The 23,463-nt window shown below is 37.2% G+C and overlaps 3 protein-coding genes across 4 annotated transcripts in view; all 3 read right to left on the bottom strand.

Annotated features, from left to right (window-relative positions):
- Positions 1-3,043: 3,043 nt before the first annotated feature.
- rragca (Ras-related GTP binding Ca) lies at positions 3,044-12,935 on the bottom strand. The gene is made up of 7 exons (XM_016508031.1): positions 12,570-12,935; positions 10,234-10,437; positions 9,135-9,334; positions 7,050-7,164; positions 6,619-6,761; positions 4,482-4,630; positions 3,044-4,408 (listed from the first exon to the last, which is right to left on the bottom strand). The coding sequence occupies exons 1-7, from the start codon at positions 12,747-12,749 to the stop codon at positions 4,257-4,259; spliced, it is 1,143 nt and encodes a 380-aa protein (XP_016363517.1). The 5' UTR covers positions 12,750-12,935; the 3' UTR covers positions 3,044-4,256.
- A 2,112-nt stretch (positions 12,936-15,047) lies between these two features.
- Positions 15,048-18,365, bottom strand: LOC107704871 (gap junction alpha-9 protein-like). The gene is made up of 2 exons (XM_016507889.1): positions 18,240-18,365; positions 15,048-17,014 (listed from the first exon to the last, which is right to left on the bottom strand). The coding sequence occupies exon 2, from the start codon at positions 16,990-16,992 to the stop codon at positions 15,496-15,498; it is 1,497 nt and encodes a 498-aa protein (XP_016363375.1). The 5' UTR covers positions 16,993-17,014; positions 18,240-18,365; the 3' UTR covers positions 15,048-15,495.
- A 4,097-nt stretch (positions 18,366-22,462) lies between these two features.
- Positions 22,463-23,463, bottom strand: part of LOC107704870 (rhomboid-related protein 2-like) — a 4,909-nt gene continuing 3,908 nt past the window's right edge. For both annotated transcript variants that reach the window (XM_016507886.1, XM_016507888.1), the window contains exons 7-8: positions 22,912-22,973; positions 22,463-22,769 (exon numbers count right to left, since the gene is read on the bottom strand). In XM_016507886.1, the coding sequence (XP_016363372.1) occupies positions 22,587-22,769; positions 22,912-22,973 (245 nt within the window). In that variant the 3' untranslated portion in view covers positions 22,463-22,586. The remainder of the gene's footprint in view (positions 22,770-22,911; positions 22,974-23,463) is intronic.

The raw sequence follows: 23,463 nt of genomic DNA, 5'->3' as shown, positions 1-23,463 counted from the left end.
CAACCGGAGCGGTTTCCTCAAATCACGTCGCTTTGTTTAGCAAGAACCGAGCCTCGTTTCATCTGCTTCAGGCCTTCAGCATGCACACCTATAGTGACAAGAGATAAAAGTGAATGCGCAGCTGACAAATGTCTATCAGTCTCCACTCCAGTGTGGCACTTTCTAAACTTAGCATAACATCAGACCTAGCCATCAGAAAAGTTCCAGACACTTTGGAGTTAGGACTGTAGAACAATCACGTCAACGTTGCGGTTGGGAAGAGGTGTGGAGCGTTAAGCGTTCCCAATTATTAGCCAAGTTTGGTCATTAACGTCGAAGAGCGGAGGAGGGTGCGCGGTCGCGTCAGTTTTGATAAAGCAAAGCAATTTCAGCCGCTGCTATTCAGCCAAATTACAGTTGTACATCATGCTGGTTTCTCCCACATTGTACAAGTGCGTGATGTTAACATTTCATTAGCATGTTGGTCGCCACTGAAATGGTGAGAGAGAGAGAGACAAGACAAACAATAACTAGGCAAAGAAAGAGAGCTAGAGAAAGGCAGTCATTCGGGTCTAATTCATGAACATTGGCGACATCTAGTGGACTGAAAACGGCATTACCAAGCGATGTGCTTCAAACACTTGTTTAATATAAATAGCCTACTGTTGAAGCAAACTATTATAGTACCAAGTTTTATTTACAATATTTATTGCTTATTTATTTAACATTTCTCTTTGAATATTAATGTGTCAAACATATAAACATATGTTTTATGGAAAAATGTAGGCCTATAATACAACTGCACATACAAAACATTTACAATGGTAATTTTCATCTTACTACAGTTGTCATTGCTGCAACAACTGTTACCTTGGTACAATACAACATTTTAAAAACAGAACTGATCAATTCTGAAAGCCTCTTATGTTTGATGACAACCCGTATGATGTATTCTGGTATTACCCTAATAATAAAAATTGTAGTAACTTTAACAACATAGCTGTATAAAATTAATACATTACAATTCAAAATTATTAGATATACAGTGAGACAAGTAACAATTTCTGACCTAATTAGCCAATTCAGATATTAAGATTATAAGTAAATAACAACTTAAACATAATTATATAATACATAGGTTATTATGCTTATATGCAGTACTTCAGAACAATTGCAAGTGTGATATTGCTTTAATAAAACCATAAACTGTAAAGTAATTAGGCCTAATTGGCCTTTGGGGGAAATTGTGGTTACCGTTGTAAATTAACAGGTCATGCCTTACTCTTAATGTTTGCTGCCTATAAATGGTGGATACATTTTTTTCTGTTTTTTTATTTATTTATTATTATTGTTTTTTTGTTTTTTTTTTGGATGCACAAAAATTCCTTACACCTAAATCTGACTCTTAATTAACCATAATTGTTTAATTATTCACCCACAAGTTGCATGACGAGTTTCTTGTTTTGACCAAAAAAATCAGCAGTGCATCAGGCCAGTAGCCATTTAAAGGATTAATGCCAAATTTTTACAAGAAATTAGAAGCTTAATGAAATGGACAGAAATGCTGTCAGTGTTTTATTGCCAGTAAATTGCGTAGATGTGGGAGTCTCGTAATGAGGCGTGACAGTAGCTGCGAGGCGTATCTGATTTTATTGGCTTCTTGTGATACTACTGCGTTGTTCAAGCTCGTATTTAACAAGACTGCTCGAGTAATGGTGCCTTAGCCAATAGTGTTAGGCTTCTCATAAAACTGAATTAAGCTTCAACATTCAGAAAAATATAAAGATCACCTACATTATTATTAGACTGCTATTTACATTGTTGGCCTATATTGTTTAATGAGGCTTTTTAGTACTTTTTCATAAGGACCAAAAATGAAGGAAACAAAATATAAAGGATATTTAACTTGAGGTATAACTGATTTAAATTAATGGAAAGTACCTCGGCACCAGAACCGCATACTACACTCTTAAAAATGCTGGGTTGTTTCAACCCAACTTTGGGTCAAATATGGACTAACCCAACTTTTGGGTTAAAATTTTAATAAAAAAATGTAACCCAAAAGCTGGGTTAGTCCATATTTGACCCAAAATTGGGTTGAAACAACCCAGCATTTTTAAGAGTGTAGCCTACTGCAATTTCTAACATATAAAGTGGTAGTGGTATGGTGGTATGATATTTCCAATTCAGCCCATGTGTTTTCGTTGGGACAATTTAATTGCAGTACTCTGGCGCCCCCAATTGTCAAAACAGTGGTAATGTTCAACAAATATGTTTAGAACGTGTTCTATAATAATTCACTTAAAACTAAATGATATATCATAAGTTATCAGTCTCTATAATTGACGGAGTGTTTTAGTCATGAGCATGGTACTAAAGGGATAGTTTAAGCAAAAAGTCATCATATACTCACCCTTATGCACAATGCTCCAGACCTGACAAAATAGTATATAAATATATCAGAAAAAAAGTAGCGCAGTAGTAATGTTGACGAAGTAGTGTGTTATATTCCCAATTTCTATGATAGATTTGTGTGTCAAAACATCAGATATTTAAGCTGTTATTTTTATTATTATTATTATTAATCTTCCACACAAGATTGAACTCTAGAACCGGATCATTCCGATTCGTGAATGAATCATTCAGACAGATTGAGTGAACTAGAAAAACATTGGTTCAAAATAACGATTATGAATCGAACATCGTCGCGGATGTGAATATTAAATACTTAAATTTCCGCCTGTTTGACGCACAACATTTCCGTATGATTTGGAATGTTTAGCAAGAGTCATATGAACTATTTTTATGATGCTTGTATAGTGTTTTCTTCTTTATGGGGCTATTATATGAAGTATCTATTATATAAAGATACTTAACTTTTTTGGAGCAACAGGAAACCTATTTTTCAATGTTCATTTTTGAACGAACTGTTCTTTTAAGATTTTGTTTTCCCTTTCAGCAAGTGTCCTAAATCTCTTAAATGATAGATCCCAGTATGTACGTATTAGGCAGGGTTTTTATACCTTGAATGTGGGACCAAATCAATGACAGCACATGAATACTCTTTCCAGTGTGTGTACATGTTTTATTTCTTGTGAATGATTACACCTTTGGCAAAACGCAAGACAAGCATAATTTGTGTCCTATATGTACTCTGAGAAACAAGAATCACAAGCAAGCTTGAAGATCAGTTTTTTTGTGTTTTTGGTGATTGGAAGAGTGAAAGCAAAGATTAGTGAGTTTTAAATCTGAGCAAAACTGCATTGGCACCTCAGAACCGGAATGTAAGTAATTAAAGTTCATCCTACAATGTCCTCGGATTGCATGAGCTACGCGCCAAGGATGCCGTAACGTAACTAGAGGGTAACAGTACAGCATAGCAAGTTGAATTTTGTTAGTTAGGATCCCTGACATCCTCTGAGGTAAGTGCAATCACAGTGTCCCAGAGGTCAAATGAAATGGTACAGCTCTTTCTCAGTCTTCGAAGTCGCAAACGCTCTCCCATGTGTGACTTCACAACATCTCTAGGCCCCGAACCGGTGCTTATGCAACACCCACCCTCTCCACTGGATACATACATGTGCACACACACACACAAACACACACACACACACTCGAGACAAATTCAAAACGACATTTCAATCCCTTTACTAACCTTTCATACACAATACATGGGATGGGCTGTTTAGGTGACCAAGTGCGCATGTGTGCACTAGGGGCTTGCATCAGACAGGCCTCCTCTACATAAGGCTTCACAAGTGTACACTCAAATTTTGTGCACCACAAATTTTCACAGAAGTCTGCCACATTCACGTGTTGAGGAGTAGACTGGGTATGCGTTTAAACTTGGCTACTGTGTTAAGTGACCAGCAGCATATACAGCATTCATCCAAGTCGTCAGGCGGTACGGCCTGACAGGGTGAGAGGTTTCTTGCTGTGCTTCTTTTTCCCTAAGTGACTTGCACTGTTACTTGTTTGCGGTCTTTTCTGGAGGAACAGTTTGTTAATGCCTTTTAGTCACAAAAAAAAGTGTTCCACCTTCTTTTGTGCCTCTTCCCTTCCATCCGCAGCTTCGCAAGCTTACCCACATTACATTTCTGCCCCGCCCACTGCAGCAAGTTTATTTTACTGCCTTTCAAACTCTTTTGCTTATAAAGCATTTGGGAGCAGTAATGATGGTTGGCATACTCAGAATGTGGCCCATCCTGTAGTCTCTCTCTTTTGTTACCTTTTCCATCATCTCCACACTTTTCATCATTGTCTTTATCGCTATCTTTCTACACAGTGCTCCTGGGGGTTCCGTTTAAGGCAACAGTCTTCAGGAGAGGGGTGCCAGCTGGCTGGTTGCTTGTCCTTGAGGTAGAAACGCCCACCTCGAACACCTCATGAATGGCTTTCCGGAAACAGTGGAAATTGTAGTCTATTAATCCTGTGGCACAAAAAGGAGAATTAAAAAGAACCGAAAACTGCTAGTATGAAAGGCACCAATTGTTGTGGTGTACCTTTGCGCTCAAAGCTCTCTTCTCTCAGGATGCAGACCAGGGCGAGGAACTTGGTCACCTCTTTTAGGTAGAGCACTGTGGTGTTATTGAGTTTGATGATGGCCATAGACTCCTTATCATATGCACTGCCACTGCCATCCTCCTTTAATCTGTGTGATCAAAACATACTTAGAATGCAGAACTGACTAAAAGCATACTAAAAATGACATTAGGAATACAGTTAAGGTCAAAAGTTTACATCCCCCTTTCAGAATCTGCAAAATTGACCTCCTCCTCACAGATGAAATATTAATATTAGTAATATTACATGTACTAAATCCAGCTGTTGTCCTGACACTGAAAATCAAATATATTGCCGATATAATTGTCTCTGTTTCTATGTGACTGTGTAAGCATAAATGAGATATGCATTGAAATATGCATTGTCTGCCGTGTAAGATGGGAGTTCATCCAAATTTCCTTGGCAGGGGTTTCGAATGTGCTGAAGCATGTACAGTTGAAGTCAAAAGCTTACATACACCTTGCAGAATCTGCAAAATGTTAATTATTTTAAGAGGGATCAAACAAAATGTATGTTATTGTTTCTTTAGTACTGATCTGAATAAGATATTTCACATAAAAGACGTTTACATATAGTCCACAAGAGAAAATAAGTTGAATTTATAAAAATTACCCCGATACTGTGTTGTTACCTGAATGATCCACAGCTGTGTTTTTTTTTTTGTTTAGTGATAGTTGTTCACGAGTCCCTTGTTGGTCCTGAACAGTTAAACTGCCTGCTGTTCTTCAAAAAATCCTTCAGGTCCCACAAATTCTTTGGTTTCCCAGCATTTTTGTGTATTTGAACATTTTCCAACAATGACTGTATGATTTTGAGATCCATATTTTCACACTGAGGACAACTGAGGGACTCTTATGCAACTATTACAGAAGGTTCAAACGCTCCAGAAGGAAAAACCATGCATTAAGAGCCGGGGGTGAAAACTTTTGAACAGAATGGAGATGTTTACATTTTTCTTATTTTGAAATTTAAAATATCATATTTTTTTCATTTAGTACTACCCTTCAGAGGCTACAGAAGATGTCGCATTTCCTTAGTTTAAAAACATGTCCACAAATAAAGGATATTAGTAGGTTTTACAAGTTAAAGGGTTAGTTCACCCAAAAATGAAAATTCAGTTATTAATTACTCACCCTCATGTCGTTCCACACCCCTAAGACCTTCGTTCATCTTCAGAACACAAATTAAGATATTTTTGATCAAATCCGATGGCTCAGAGAGGCCTCCATTGACAGCAACGCCACCCAAACTCTCAAGATCCATAAAGGTACTAAAGACGTCGTTAAAACTGTCGACGTGACTACAGTGGTTCTACAATCATTTTATGAAGCGACGAGAATACTTTTTGTGCGCAAAAACAAAAAAAAATAACGACTTTATTCAACAACCTCTTCTCTTCTGTGTCATTCTCATACGTTGTTTGCATCCAGCGCTTCCAGGTTCTACATCAGAACGCCAGCTCATTATTGGACGGCTCCTGCATCAGCATCACACGCATGCGTCGCGCTGTTCACATGTGCAGCTTTGGCCAATAATGAGCCGGCATTCAGATGTAGAACACGGAAGCCTTCACTGTGCTTACTGCGTTAACTGCGTAAGGATAATGACAGGGAAGAGAAGAGATTGCTGAATAAAGTTTTTTTTTGTTTTTTTTGCACACAAAAAGTATTCTCGTCGCTTCATAAAATTATTGTAGAACCACTGTAGTAACGTCGACTGTTGTAACGACGTCTTTAGTACCTTTATGGATCTTGAAAGTTTGGGTGGCGTTGCTGTCAATGAAGGCCTCTCTGAGCCATCGGATTTGATCAAAAATATCTTAATTTGTGTTCTGAAGATGAACAAAGGTCTTAGGGGTGTGAAACGACATGAGGGTGAGTAATTAACGACAGAATTTTCATTTTTGGGTGAACTAACCCTTTAAGAGAATTTGGGGAATATAAAGTTTTAAAGCCCTCTCATGCAAAAGATGTGAGTGAAATTGGAGTCATTGGATAGATGGATATAGATAGATTGTGTTTGTATGTATTGTGCATGTACTCCAATAGGCAAGTAGAAATAATATACAAGGCTCACCCGTAAATACAGGAGATGTCGATGACCACATCGATCATGTCGCAGCAAAGCTCATAGGACTGCATGTCCACCGGTGAACTGTCGGTGGCGATGTAAATCTTACTGACGACGTCAAACAGGAAGGCCTTCTCAATCCCTGAATTCTATTAGCAGAGAAACACACATACACGCACACATTGCATAATGCCCTGCAGGGTTTGATATGGGATCTTACAGCATTGAGAGGATAATAAAACATGCATGAGCATGACTGCATCAGAGATGGAAAGTGAACAAGCCATTTCCACCACAGCAGCAACAACAACACTATATATTCTTCATAATGACAATAATGGAGTGACCAAAGAGGGAATGGAACTTTATTAAGGTGCAAACATCAAGACAGCATGACCCATAGAAGCGTTGTGAAGTCTTGAGGTAGAGACACATACAGATATAAAGATGTTGAGAAGGTTCTCCAGCGTTGGAAGCTGAGGGATGAGCTTCTGGACAACTTTACTGAAGGCCTCAAAGATGGAGTGATCATATATACTAGTCAAATAGAAACTGTAGAGGACAGAAAAAGGGCATTCGATTAGACAGAATGTCATACAAAATTTTCCTCCATTATCTGACACAGATCAGACCTTGTTGCACATTTTTAAACAATTGCAGGGTAGCTAAAGAAACATTCCTCAGGACTGAACATTCACTTCTGACAACTGCAATATCACATGGATATGTGCGAGTGGCAAACAGTTAAATGCACTTCTTGATCAAAATGCCCATCTTAGTAAGGTATTGAAGTGAAAATAGTGTTACTGACTATACATTTCAGAGACAAACAATGAACAGAAATGTTATGAAAACAAAGGACACCAGAATCAAGCAGAAAAGAAGTGGCATAAAGGCTCTGCAGTGTTGGACAGCAACCTTTAACTTGATATTAAAAATCCTCTTAATACCACAGTGGTCTGATGTGAAAATTTAATAAGCAACTTGTAAGAAATGGCAGGAGGTGCCAATTGTGAAAGGTGACAAAACTGAGAAACTGCAGTGTGAGTAATTCTAATATTCAAATTCATTTGCGGATTATATTATTAAGGTTAAATGAGGGAGCAGCATGCATTATTCTGTTCTACTTAAAAAAACAATTCATATTACCAGGGTTGAGTTAGCTATTAAGACCACAGAGAAATTTGACACTGCTGATCACAGTATGCTGAAAATGCTAAGTATTCTTGAAATTCACCCTTGTCTGTTGTTCACGAGGCACTAACCACTCAAGCCTCCTTGAACTGTACACTCATATTGCTGTAGTGAACAGAGCTGAAGGAAAACGAGCTTCTTGCTTTCCTAATATGACTTCTTCAACACGTAAAAACTATATAGCCTAAACAGCAACCAAAAATTATGCTTTATATATATTTTTTTTTTTGGTGATTGTAGATGCCATATTTGGATTGATACAGGTAAATGTGACCCTGGACTACAAAACCAGTCATAATAAATATAAATAATAAAAAAGAACAAATAAGCTTTCCATTGATGTATGGTTTGTTAGAATAGGACAATATTTGCCCGAGATACAACTATTTGAAAATCTGGAATCTTGATTGTGCAAAAAATAAATAAATAAAAGAAAAAAAAAATCTAAATATTGAGAAAATCGCCTTTAAAGTTGTCCAAATGAAGTCCTTAGCAATTCATATTACTAATAAAAAATTAAGTGTTGATATACAGTACTTACGGTAGGAACATTTTATATATTTGATATAGTTGATATAGTTACGGTATAAAATATCTTCATGGAACATGATCTTTACTTAATATCCTAATGATTTTTAGCATAAAAGAAAAATCGATAATTTTGACCTATACAATGTAATGTTGGCTATTGCTACAAAAATACCTGTGACTTATGACTGGTTTTGTGGTCCAGGGTCACAAACAATACAAGGTTAAATGCAAGTATTTTCAGATAATGCACTATTAAGCAGACACTCTTAAGTAGAACAGAGAGTTGCGAGATGCATATTCATCTTCACATTCAGTAAAAAGTATGAGGAGATTCTAAAGCATTAGTGAAGACAACTGAAAAACCATGTAATCGGATTCAGCCATAAGTGGCACTCTATTTAAAATCTCATAACCAAATTAATTTTGCAAATGCCTATAATCGCTGAGATTTAACACAGAGCTCATGAAAAAAAAACTAACATAATTTCCTTAGAGAACTCCTTTTCGACATCAATCCATTACATCCATTATTATGTCAACACCAGAGCTCTGACTTAACACAGTTTCTCCGCTTTTAGTGACGTAAAGAAGACGAACCAAAAAACTAAAATCAACAGATTTCAGAAATGAGTTTTCCTCATATTAACAAATTAATTAGCTGTTCTGTAAAATAAAAAAAAAATAAGAATAGTGTATCTGTTCCATCTTCTCAGATCGCATAAATAGTGACACATATTATGGTTCAAGAAGTATTTCAATCAATAAACAGCATTAGAAATAAAACTGCAAATGTTTACCTGAGATGTAGTTTCTCTAAACTGGCATCTGCCAGGTCATCGTTAGCCCTCTGGTGTATATCCCGCTGGGTCTCAATCTTATGGTCATCAGACAGGCCATCTACTTTATGGATAAAAACTTCAAAGTTGATCTCTGGGTTGACCCTGTAGGCGCGTGATACTGTTAGGTGGAGTCGACTAAGGGCCTCCACATAGTCATCCTGTGATACAGAGGAAGAATGCAAGATGGTATGAGCTGGCAATGTACAATGTAGAGGATGGCCAGGTTTAGAGAAAATGCCATACTTTAGGTTACCAAACAAATTGCATTTTACATATTAACAAAATAAAAGAACTATATACAGATGCAGAACTACAAAAATTATGTAAGAAAGTTTCTTCAAATAGCAGAAGATCTTTTACAGCTCTTTTTGTGTATTATCACACACTATTGTAGTTGAGACTTCCACTAGTAAAAGGGTTTGCAAATCTAATCGATCGTATCCTTTAAAATAACTTTCAGCTAGAAGTAAGACTGAAGGGCTGAGAGAAAACAGCATGGACTTCCCTATATCAGCAGAAGTCAATCTTGTACCTATTTTTACCTTAAGCCAATGTGATCCAATGAGCTAAGCCTCAATGACAATCAACATTCAATTAAATGAAACCAGAATGTCTGGACTCAATGCTAAGGTTTCAATAAGCCAACTATTTAGAACCATTAAAGGTCTAGTTCACCAAAAAAATAGGTGAAGGTGAACAAACGTAGGCAAACAAACAGTTTCTCGTGCCCATTGCGTTCCTAAGTGTTTTTTCCATACTATGGAAGTAAAAAAAAAAATAAAAAAAAACTTCCTTTACAATGACAATTTTGATTGATTACTACAGTTACTTTCTTTTTGAAATATAGTATAAACAAACATAAATACTAAGAAACCCAGCTTTATCTGCTTAAAACTTTACATATCCCATCAATGAATAAAACATAGCCAGCCATGATTTGTAATTATAACATTTCACAAAAAAATCCAGCCATCTCGAATTACTGACAGAACTACATCACTATGTCGTTTGGGTGTGCACAGTAATTAGTGTCAAGGCTTTGAATTTCTTGTTTCACCTGTGCATCGATGACAAATATCAAGGCCCCAGTTCCTCTGAAAATCATCTCGTAGTCAAAGGTTGGATCAAAAAAGTCCACTTGTCCAGGGAAGTCCCAGATCTGGAAGTTGACGAAGGAGCTGCTGGAGATGTCATCTTTATAGATCTTGTTGGTGCTCTCGAGAAACAGGGTCTCATTGGGGGACATCTTATGAAACACCACCTAATAAGTCAAAGACATTTTGTACATTAAAGCATTCCTCCAATGGGAGAGTAATAAAGTCAGACAGTTGTGAAATCAAACTAAAAGCCCCGTCACATGCTTCATGGACTTCATGGTGGCAAGACTTAATTCTCAGGGGCTTCAAATTTTACATTCTTAAATCATACAGTCATGGTCATCACAGGCCTTTTAAACTTGCACTCAGTAATTAACCACAACAAGACGTTGTTTACACACTTTTCATTGTAAAAAAGTGGTACATGAGTTAATTTTTATTATTGTCCTCATGCATGCTTATGAGTTCTCTCCTTGAGGCATTTGTGTGTTTCATAGTACAGCAGTTATGACTGTCATGTGTTCATGTCCAGTGCTTGATGATGCAGCATTTATCAACTGGTGGCATGGAAATTGTGGGGAGTCGTCGTGACTACCGACACCGACAGGAATTGCTTGTTTGTTGTTATGATGTTTGGTACTTTTATTTGTATGTTTTTATTAAAAATGCTATATAAGACAAACTTAATATTACTACTGTTATTATCAGTAGTAGTATCTCAATCAATTACATGACACAGTATGTCATGTGACATCACCATGGCAGCACCCAAGAGGGGGCGACCCACTCCATGTACAATAAAACAGCTTTTTCTAGTAGACTAGTTTAATTGCATGTGATTGTTCAGGATTTCTATACATGTTAAAAGCGCTGTTCACTACTTTGTGTGCGTTTTTAAATTAGCGACAATTACTGAGTGCATCTCTAATGGCTTTATTTCCTAAACCAATACGAGTAATAGCCTACACGAAAGGTGCACTTAAAGGGGTTAAAAATAACATTATTTGGTGTATTTGGTGTAATGAAATGTGTTTATGCGGTTTAAGGTTCAAAACCACATTATTTTCCACATACTGTACATTACTGTTTCTCCTCTATGCCTTTCTGAAATGCGTCGAGTTGTGTCCTCTTTTGGAAGGCCAAACAAAGTAGTTTCGCTTTCACAACAAAACACACAGCGTCACACATGGCGGGCTAGAGTGAGCAGAGGCCGAAGGCCTAGAGTGAGCAGCGGCCGGCGGCCTAGAGTGAGCAGAGGCCGGTGTGCTAGAGTGAGGAACGGCTTGAGAACGGCGCGGCCGGCGGGGCTTGCGGCAACCACATGTGACGACCCCGGGCTGGACTCCACTTTGTCCACGGTGAAAGCCGATCCGGCGATTGACAGCGCGAAGTTGATGTGTTTCCTCAGCGACCAGCATGGACCAGCTCTAGGCATGACGAAGCGGATATCGTCCTCTTTTGGAAGGCCAAACAAAGTACTGGCCTTCCAAAAAACACAGCGTCTTCACAACATGGCGGCAGCAACAATACTACAGCGAGAATAAAAGTTACACCTTCTTTCTTTGCGTGAACATTTGGGCGGTGTAATGCAAATCTTCCCACATCCTGATGTAGACATGTGGGGGCATGTTAGAGGTTACAACGAGCCGTTTTAGGTAGGCGTGGTTGACTCTTAACTTTTATAAAGAATATCTCTTTGGATTTTAGACTTTAGTCTTTGCAACTTTACAGATCTTCTTTATGCACCAAGAGCTTGTATCACTTCAAAGAGAAAAGAAAAATTGAAATCGCATCATATGACCCCTTTAAATGTCTTACACAATTTATACGAAATGAATACCCTTTGTTTATAAGATGCACAAAGACAGTAGATGGTCCTCAAGAGTGAACTAAGTTACTTCTAAAAGTCAGAAAAGTGTCTTCTAGTCAACCATTTCTGTTCGTATGATCTGCATAATCTGTGTTGAGAGGGTGTGGTGAAAGATGAATATATGAATAAGAAATCACGTGCCGGGTGTTATCACAACACTAACATGGCACGCATATGCTACATATATCCTTCTTAGACAACTGAATGAGTATGATGCATTTAGGCCTGTATGGCATCCAACTCCATAAATCCACCAGTGCTTACGAAATAGGTTGGCTGTAACGGCTCTGAGTGGTGATCTTGCCCGTGCCCAGTGACAGGTAACGTTAGGCAGCCTGGAGCGGCTCTGACCCGGTTCCAACTCGCTGTGCTAAGGGGGAGGAGAACCTAACGTTAGACGGTCTAAATATCATCTCTTCCTCCTACCTTCTGGATAGAGGACTTTCCGCTCCTCCTCAATCCCATCAACAGGATTCTCGGTTTGCTGTCGGAGGGAGTAGGACTGTCCTCAATGTCTCCTTCTTCTTCTCCATATCCGAAATCTTTGGGAAACGAGTCCGCCACCCCGTAGCTGTCCGCCAGCGGTGCCTCGTACTGGATCGACATGTTAACCCCCTCCCCAACCCCTTTAAAATATAACCTGGCCGATTATTAGTAATCCAACCAGCACGAAATTAATGCTCAGTGAACAAACATAAAACCTTGTTATCGTATAAATAGATGAGAGCAAACTTATTATGGATTCTCCTTTAAATCGTCAGTCTCTTGTGTTTCCCATCTCGATGAAACGCCCACTTAAGAACGACACTCGAATGTAATTGGATGGCCGCCGGGTAACTCGTACGCTGATTGGATAACTAAAGTGTCACTCTACTAAGCTATTGAAATGTGGGTGGAACGCTCCAAGTCATGTGCCTGACAAACGGATTTGTGTGAATGGATGTTTTTTCCGACCTTTTACCTGAAATGGTATTTCTTACCTTGAAATGCTGATAAAGATTTGTTGGTAAATTTAAAATGTTGTTTATTAATGTTCGTTTATAAATGTACGTTTAATCCACTGATCTATAATAGAGATGTCATTTATATAGATCAGTGGTTTAATCCCATTTTCCAAACTAAGTGGGCACACAGTTTTTTTAGATATGAAACAAACTGTATGCCCTTTCTTTAAAAAAAAAAAAACAAGAAGAAACAAACAAAAAAAAAATGTTAAAGTAACTAGTGGGAAAACCACGATGTTAAAATTGTTAATCTCAAATACCAAATAGAAAGTTGCAAACAATAACATTGATTGATTGATTTCATTCTATGTATTATTTATTATTAACTTTATATTTAATACATTGGTTATTATACCATTTTAACATTAGGCTATGCTGGATGCCATATGGTAGTTGTACATGTAGCCTATTATGATATATTTTATGACATAACACAGGCATAATCTTTCAGATGGGTAAACTGGAATTAACATCTCTGGTCATTTGTTATGCTCTGGTCATATCCATTTACCATGTAAATATGTTCATATGACATCATGACAGTAATTTAATTTGGACTGTTTTTAGACATCAAAATCTTGAAATAGTCTGTTGTTTAATGTAATAATGAAAATGATGCCACATATAACTCAAACGACAGGCTGATTAAAGGTTAGGCCTTCAGACAATAACAACAGTGACTGACCAATGTGTCACATGGCAGAATAAAGCCATAATGTTGTTATTGTTAGTTTTACTACAGTATATGCACAGTTGTACTGAATAATCAGATTACAAAACTGTTGCATTTTAGCATTTGGGAGCACAGGTCAATTAAAAATATCAATTTAAAAGATCCATTTAATTATGTTGGGAAGACAATATTTTTGTGGTTAGGACACCACCAAAGAAAGTATAAAGTATTAGATCTTAATTCCGATTTCTTGAAATGATAATAATAAAAGCTTTCCATTCAAAAGCTGAATAGGAATGTACAACTGTCTTACAAGACCGGTTCATCTGAACAACTGATTTGTAGTTTGGATGACACGTGGATTGTGTTTTGTTTGTTTTGTTATTCATTCATGCTTTCCTTTTCCAAAAACAGCCAGGAAGTATAACCAATCCAGTTCCTAACACTCAAATTAGAGCAGCATTTAATTGCTAATATTTCAAGTCAGAATATAAAGTATATTTTGTGTGAGGATTCAAAATATATAGCTATAGTCTTTAGTCCAGTAGATGGTGCTGTGAGCACTTAAAATATTTTGAACTGTATTATTAATACACTGGACTGTGTTGTTAAAATAATAAGAACAATTTTCAAATGGCTCTGTCTGTCCTCTTTTAATGTGAGGGAACAGCTTCCTTCTTCTCTGTGATTCTTCTCTTTACAATCAAGTGTAAGACAAGAGCAAGAATAGTTTCCTGAAGATAGGCTACTTTCTTTAGTGCCATATGCTATGACATGAAGCGATGACTAACAGCAACAGACAACATACAAAAAAGTACAAAACCATAATAATACAGAAAAGTTTCACAATTTGAGTTGAATTACTGAAATAAATGAACTTTTCCACGACATTCTAATTTATTGAGATGCACCTGTAATAACATTTGAATTTTGTGGTGTAATAAGTTAATTTCAAGCCTGTGGGAAGAAACTGTTGCTTATTTTGGTACTTACAACTTTGGTACTAACAGTAGCAGCTACTTTACCATTAAGGTTCTAAACCAGCTTTTCTCATCATAATACTAATATTAATATGAGTCAGCTAGAAAATTTTATTTATTCGACTTGTTTAATCTTTCTTAGATTCCTAATTTAGAAATGCTGGTCCATATGCTTAGAAAAGACAGACTTAAATAACGATTCGATATCTGGTTTAATTGCATTGTAAATCAAACCAGTTTATTACCTGTTAATATGACATATGCACAAAACAACAATAAAACAACATCACATTTTTGAAGATTTTTACAGTTGCTGTATTACAGCACAATGTGTTTTAATTTTAATTTTTTACCATTGCATCATTTTGACTTCTGATGCAGGAAGCACTCAAAAAGAGAAATGTCCAGATGAGAACAAGGCATACATAATCATACATACAATCTCTCTAGTGTAGTCATACTACTATTGTTAATGAAATATACTGTCAGTGTGTACTGCTAAATTGATATGTAAAAAGAGAGCGCAAATCCATTAAGGAGTGCCACAACTTTATAGAGTTGAATATAAAACTTTAGTCTGAGATTGCTTGTGTGCTGACATCAAAGTTGTAGATAATCCTTTTACTGTGATTTTCCATCAATATACTGTAACTGTAGAAATAACATCAATAGTGAATGCCTATATTGAGTTTTTCTCATATCTGTAGGTCTGTAGGAGCTGCTCGTCTGCTACTGGAACTGCTGGCCAGTGAGGCGCGATGGCTCGGTGATGCTCGTGGACTATGCCGTGACTCCGAGCTGGATTCTTCTATTGAATCAGGAGAAGTGGGCCTGCTCATTTTGGAATCAGACCTGGATGAAGTACGAGCTCGCACAGCGGCGTAGGGACAGTGGGCCTTAGCACCTTCCAAGGAATCCGTGTCTGAGCCATTACCTTCTACGACTGTTGAGCAGTTCCAGGGTGCGCTGACCTTCCATGGCTTCTTTCCCACGCCGGATGATGTGTGAGAAGATTCCCTGGGGTGGCTCGATGAGTCTGAAGTCTTAGACTCCCGGCCTTTCTTGAACAGAGGTGGAGGGTGGATAGAATCTTCCCCTTCATCTTGCTTTGGCGGCGTGACGGAGTTGCAAGGTGGTGAACGCGTATCACTGCTGGTGTTGTTGGAATTGCTGTTGTGCTCTGTGGGACTGTTCTGTGAGTACTTTGGTGCATCAGAACCATCTTTGGTTTGCATATCACTCTGAACGGGCAAGAAAGCAGAGGATGGGTTGATCAAAGGAGGGTAGGCGGTTCCATCGGGTGGTCTCTCGAGAAGAAGGTTGTATCCACTGGGTGCTGAAGCAATGGTGGCCTTGCGGCCAGTGGAGGTACCAATGCATGTCTGATGCACCACGGAATCTTTCTTCAGCTTGTTTGGATAATAGCTGTCATCGAGATCATCCCTCAGCTGTGGGTAGTAGTTCAAGATGACCTTTTTAAGCTTCTTGTAGCCCAGGTGCATGATCTCCAGGATGTTGAGAAACAATGAGATGGCAGCTATGCATTGCATGAACACCATGAAGACGCTTTTCTCAGTGGGTCGAGATACAAAGCAATCCACCGCATTCGGACAGGGCTCCCGCTCACATTTGTAGAGCGAATTTAGTTGAAACCCATACAGAACATATTGTCCGGTCATGAAACCCACCTCTACGGCCGAGCGGGTGACTATGTGAGCCACGTAGGTGCGCAGAAGAGACCCCCTCAAGGGAGCTTTGTTTAGCTTCCCCTGGTCGATCTGCCGAAGCTCACGTTCTATTTTGCGCCGCACCTCCGCCATCTCTATGTCCACAGCCTCCAGTTCACGTCTCAGAGCCATTTTTTTGCGCTGACGTTCTTTTTCAAGGGCTCGGAGGCGGTAGAGAGCATGGCCCATGTACACCAGCGAGGGGGAAGAAACAAAAATGACCTGCAGCACCCAGTAACGGATGAGGGAAATGGGGAAGGCTTTGTCATAGCACACGTTGCGGCAACCAGGCTGCTCGGTGTTGCAGATAAAGTCAGCCTGTTCGTCGTTCCACACATCCTCCGCCGCCACACCAAGCACCAGCATGCGGAAGATGAAGAGGATGGTCAGCCAGATTTTCCCCACTATGGTGGAGTGGATATGCACCTCCTCTAAAATCCCACCAAGAAAGTTCCAGTCTCCCATCTTTACTCTGGCATTTTTGTGTCTGTAAAGAGAGTAAACAGGGACCAAGAATCATGAAAATGGACTGTGGTGGGGCTCAGTCAATATGTTCAGCATGCTCACTTTTGAGTAGGCTACCAGAGATCCTTGGCCTCAACATCTGCGTTACTTAGAGACTTGACTACACTAGCTATATCCAAACACCAAGAAATATTCTTACTCTTTGCACTGACTAAAACAAAATAATTTTACTCAAGAAAGACAAAGCTTTCAATAAACTCAATCTGCTAACATCACACTGCAATATGCAAAAATAGAATCTGTAAGATCCAAAACTGAAACCTTCAAACAAATTTTGGTCCCTATTCTTATTATACATAAAGACCTGATTCCTCATTGCACTGCTACTATAATAAACCTTGAAATAGAAACATGTTTGCAATCTAATTTAATGTCCCATCTATATATTTTTATTTTTGCCAGATATTTCTTTGTTCGCCCATGTTTCTTTTCTTCTCAATTTTGTATTTGGTAGTTTTCTTTCAATTGTATCTAAAAACCTCCAGAAAGAAAAAAAAGAATGTCAAAAGAATAACATGGACTAGTGGTTGCATTTGAATATTAAAATGCATTAAAATAAAACCAAATTGAGTACCAGACTATTAATTGACTTTTATCACTTTCATCATTACAGTCACTTTTATTTTAAATCAACATTTTACCAGAGAAACTAAGAACATTTTAGAGTAACCCAGTATAGTTATATACTGTAAATGCATACACTATATAGTTTTTTTTCAAAACTAGTAAGTAATACAATAAAGATACACTAAATTTGTTGCCGGACTAAAACTACAGATGAAAGATCACAAAGCCTCAATTGCAAGCTTCAAAGCATTGCAGAGTCAGGTATATGGTAAAATTCAGTCATAAACACTAAATCACTCCAACAAAATTCAGAATAATGGTAGATTAATATGGGTTATTTCAGGTTTTTCCATTTTTTTTTAACTGTTACAATTAATCACAAATATGGTATAGCCAATTCAGGTATAATTAGAATTTTAAAAAAGTAAAAAATATTTACTTTTTTTTTTAATATTGTAAAAAAAAAAATTTGATCCAGGGCAAAATATAGTATCAGGTATAAATTTACAAAACATGCAGTGCTACAAAATGCAATCTGACAGTGTAATGCTGTGTTGATGTGTAGATGGTCTATTGTTAAAAGTAAACATAGATAAATAAACTGTAAAACACCAACATACCTTAAACAAATAAGGAGAAAATGAAGTAAATCCTCATGGTAACTCAAAAGCTACTCCAGCCTATACACATTAAGTACTAAAAGACTCATGCCATCCTGATCATTGTTAAAGGTCTCGACTTAACACAAAACAAGCAGGTCTTCTTGCTGCCAACTTATAGTCATGCAGGAGAAATCAATGTGCTAGCCGATGCCATTTACCTTACAGCAGTATGGACAGACTTCCGGTGCTTTAGATCCCCGCGGGTCATACAAGCGCGACGAGGCTGCCAAAATATTAAAAAATCGTTGGTGACCTGCACATCTGATGCAGCACATCACCTGAACTTTTGTGACCCCTTCTTTCCTCTCTGTTGGCACCAAAAGAGGGTTTCCAAATACGCAGGGGTCTGTTGGCAAGCGCACTGCTTCTGTATCTCAGTGCGTCAATAACCAGTACTCCACTATTAATATGATGAAGTGAACACTGGATTGATTCAGCTTGCCAACTCTGCCAGTGTATGCCATGCGTAAATAAAACATTGTGGAATTATAAAGCCCCCTTCTGTATGAATGTAAGGCTCGGATACACTTGGTGGCCTCTTCATGCTCTTATGCACCCCTTCTTAATCGGTCTTGCATGTTTGATTGCTAGTTAACACCCGTTACGGAATGATTTTTCTGCTGAATTGCAGAAATAGCCCAAGTGTGATGAACTAATTGCACGTGCTCAACTCTACTGGTGGATTTCCACGTTTTGTACAGAGAAATGAAGGCCTGTTGGTTCTTTTAAGCACATATAAAGAAAACAGCGACTTGTTTTATTATTGTAATATCGAATAAAACAGCAAAAGGCTGAGAGTGATTGTTTATTCTTTTCCATGAACGTGTTTACAGCTAAGCGCAATGCTTTCTAATGGCATTTGGCCACATGTTGGCACTACTTTCAGTAGTCAATACTTTGGGAAGCAATCAATCGGTCATGTCCGATTTCATACTCTGCTGGGTCCAGCCCAATGTAATTAAGTTGTCTCTGCTAGTTGTGGTGATATTTTATTCCATTTAAAAGAAATCAATGGTGCAACCCTATTATGCTCACTAACTATGCAGTTGGTTGGTTTCATCCAAGGCCTGCGACATCTATTTAGGGGCATATCAGGCAAGCCCTAATTACTGTAGTGAGTGAGCCTCTTCATTACACAATATGATTCAGACTAGACATGACTTTAATGAGTACCTAAATTAAACCTTTGTTATTTTTTTAAAAAAGAAAAGAAGAAGCATATGTCAGGTTGGCTTGAATGCATTTTATGCTCCCTGATGAGAATGTAACTATTCCATGAAAATATTAATAAAAAAATGAACATTTTATAATATTTAAACACCATTCTAGTCTGCTCCTAAACCTAAATAGTTTTTTTCTGATAACCTAAATCTGAGCCTAATTCAGTATTTATATTCTATACGTATACCCTTTATATATCATTATGTCAACATGTCCACTGTAGATGGAGTCAGCGACAACAAAATGGCCATTTTGCACAAAAGCTAAATATACAATACATTTTAAATGTTTGAGGTCTGTAAGATTTTTTATGATTTTGAAAGAAGTCTCTTATGCTCACCAAGGCTGCATTTGATTATAAATACTGTAAAAACAGTAATATTAAGAAATAGTATTACAATAAAAAAAAACTGTTATTTATATATTTTATGTAGTTAAATTAATTTAAGTTATTAAAATATTAAATTAATATGATATAGTGATTAATGTATATAATTACTTTATTTTACATTCAATTATTATATTAAGTGTCAGTTTGTTGTGTCAGTTAGAAATACCAAGGGTTCACACAAAACAAGGGGAGTCCGCTTTTAGCTATTATGCTGCCCACAGTTGGAACCAGCTTCCAGAAGAGATCAGCGAACATTAGAACATTTAAATCTAGACTCAAAACTCAACTGTTTAGCTGTGCATTTATTGAATGAGCACTGTGCGACGTCCGAACTGATTGCACTGTATTTTATGTATAATAACTTTCTGTTTTTAATTGTTTTAAATTAATTTTTTAAGTTTTTAAATTCCTTGTTTTATTGTTGTGATTATTTTTTTGATTATTTTATTCTTTTATGTAAAGCACTTTGAATTACCATTGTGTACGAAATGTGCTATGCTATATAAATAAACTTGCCTTGCCTTATTGCAGTGATGGCAAAACTGATTTTTCAGCAGCCATTACTCAGCATTATTTGGTAGTCAAGAAACATTTCTTATTATCAGTGATGAAAACAGCTGTTTTTTTTTTTTTATAAATAGAAAGTTTCAAAGAATAGCAATTATTTGTTTGTAAAACTGTAAAAATCTTTACTATCGCTTTAGATCAATTGAATGCATCCTTACTCAGGTAGTGTAGATTATGTGTATGTATTTCTGCATCTAATAGATTGGAACGAAGTATCTGGTTGTGGGAGGCATGGGCAGCAGGGGAATGTGGTGATGGTGGTGACTGATCACATTTCTGTGTTACTCGGGGTCAAAGAACTGAACTTTTGATGAACATTTAGTTGAAAACACAGCCCCAGACATAGTCAATTAAGCTCTAAAAATAGCCCAGAATTAGATTAATACATATTATTCCAGGGGTGGGAGCCTCACACATTAATTTGATTCACAACCCAAATTCTTGTTTGTACTGGAAAGTTCTGCTAGTCATAAATTTGCCTAACTGATGTGATTGGTCAGTAAAGTGGAAAATCAGCCTCACAGCAAAAGCCCCTCTTCTCATCCTTAAATGCCCTTTGAGGACTTACAGGTCACACCAGGTGTAGGATATTTCTGTAAATTTCAGAGACATGCACTGAATACTTAATATCACAGATATTCAGTTTATTGTGCAGCAAGGGTCAGGACTAGCATAAGTATATAATAAGATCGCTTTATGATATCATGCTTGAACGATCAGTGAACTATTTTGTGCTATGTGGCTGGAGTTTGTTTGTTAAATTAAGAAGAACAAACTGAATAGGGGTTTGTAAGTTATTTTAACAAGCTTTCCCTGCAGCAAACGCACTGTATCATTACGAAGGACCTCAGTTAACATTGAAGTGCCATAAATATCATAGTAACTAATTTGTAATAAAAACAGTTCAAATTGATTTTTCGTGAACTGAAAATACCTGGATGTTCTGTTTAGACTGGCAAGAACACTGTATCCATATTGGCCAGCAATCGATGATCTGTTTGGGAGAACTACCATCAGCTAATTAGAACAGAGGGACAGAGGACAGCAGTTGTTGTGGGATGCTTTCCGATGTAAACTCACTTCACCTTGGTTTAGCATAGCACATCATTTACTTCACACCCAAATTCATTAGCCAGTTCATAAAACAACTATATGTTAAACACATAAACACTACTGATAAATGAAATATACCCATATGGACACAATGGTTTTAAAATGTTTGTCAAATATTTTTTTAAAAATGACACGATTCTCCAAGTTGCCACCACATGTCCAAACTTAAACCCATTTCTGAATCTTAATGAAATGATAATCAAGGATAAATATCCAAGGTAACTGTAGATGCATATTATTCTCATTGATATGACACAATTTTCTATTGATACAGCAGGTCTATAACTTATGCAATACCGCAATTAAACTATGTTGTTTGTAATCTTTGTTGTTTATTATTGCAATAAAATTATTATTTTTTTAATGTTGTTGTGACCTCAGGTTGAGGTCTGTCTACATATTGATCAGTGTTGCCCTCTACTGGTATTATGATGACATCTCAAATAGTCAAAAAAATTTGAAATGCATTTAAAATGTAGGTAAATTGAGTTTTATAAAATGACAGCAAGTTGTAGACTACTCTGGAAAGGGCTCAGTAATTTAGTGAATATAAAATAAATGGTCCCACCAAATATGTATAAACAATAAAATATTAAACTTGTCTTTGTTCCTGAGAAACGACATTATCTGAGCAAGTGTTTAAACAAAACCAAAATAATATTTGGTTATGAATTACAGAATTTTATAAGTGTCTGAAAATTAAATTTATTTACTTTAGATATGTATGTAGTGTATTAGCATATGACCTTAAGAGTCTTTAAAAACCAACAAGATTTTCTAACATTGACCTGAGACCTGAGGCCTGTTTCATAAAACAAGTTTACCAAATAAGCCAGGCTTATTTCAGTTAGTCTGACTTATTTTGAACCAAATCAACTGACAATATGTCAGACTAACTGAAGTAAGCCTGGCTTATTTGGTAAGCTAGTTTTATGAAACAGGCCCCAGCTCCTTTTAAAAAGCTATGATTGTCCGTTGTGAACTGATGCATGACTTCAACAAACACATCCTCCTCATGCAGGTGCTGGGGACAAGAAGATGTTGAAAATGACAGCAAAAAAGAAGAAGGCGATGTATCCCACAATGCACAACCAGAAGCGTGGGTCCTTCAGAAGCTCTTTACTGTAGTTGGTGAAAAACACATAACCAATGGTCATGCCTGCTACCCCACCGGCAATATGGGCCACAAAGGAGACCTATCAAAAAAAACAAGTATGAAGGACCTTTCTATTATATTAACAAGATTATTGTCTTGGTCTACAGCATTCCTGTTGAGTATGGTAGCTAGGTATACAGGTATAAATGCCTGTTCAATATATGGTCTCAAAATCATCTTACCTTCATGCCAGCCTCGTGGGTAATGAACCTTCTATAAATAGCAAATCCAACATCTGTTCCAACTGAAAAAAAAAAATACAATACAATTATTTGCCAGTACAGGTGCATCTCAATAAATTAGAATGTCATGGAAAAGTTCATTTATTTCAGTAATTCAACTCAAATTGTGAAACTTGTGTATTAAATAAATTAAATGCACACAGACTGAAGTAGTTTAAGTCTTTGGTTCTTTTAATTGTGATGATTTTGGCTCACATTTAAAAAAAAAACACCAATTCACTATCTCAACAAATTAGAATACTTCATAAGACCAATAAAAAAAACATTTTTAGTGAATTGTTGGCCTTCTGGAAAGTATGTTCATTTACTGTACATGTACTCAATACTTGGTAGGGCTCCTTTTGCTTTAATTACTGCCTCAATTCGGCGTGGCATGGAGGTGATCAGTTTGTGGCACTGCTGAGGTGGTATGGAAGCCCAGGTTTCTTTGACAGTGGCCTTCAGCTCAGCTGCATTTTTTGGTCTCTTGTTTCTCATTTTCCTCTTGACAAT

This window comes from Sinocyclocheilus anshuiensis, unplaced genomic scaffold, assembly GCF_001515605.1.
Source record: "Sinocyclocheilus anshuiensis isolate Anshui unplaced genomic scaffold, SAMN03320099.WGS_v1.1 scaffold702, whole genome shotgun sequence".
NCBI classification, from domain to species: Eukaryota; Metazoa; Chordata; class Actinopteri; order Cypriniformes; family Cyprinidae; genus Sinocyclocheilus; species Sinocyclocheilus anshuiensis.
This window is presented reverse-complemented; position numbering and strand designations above follow the sequence as displayed.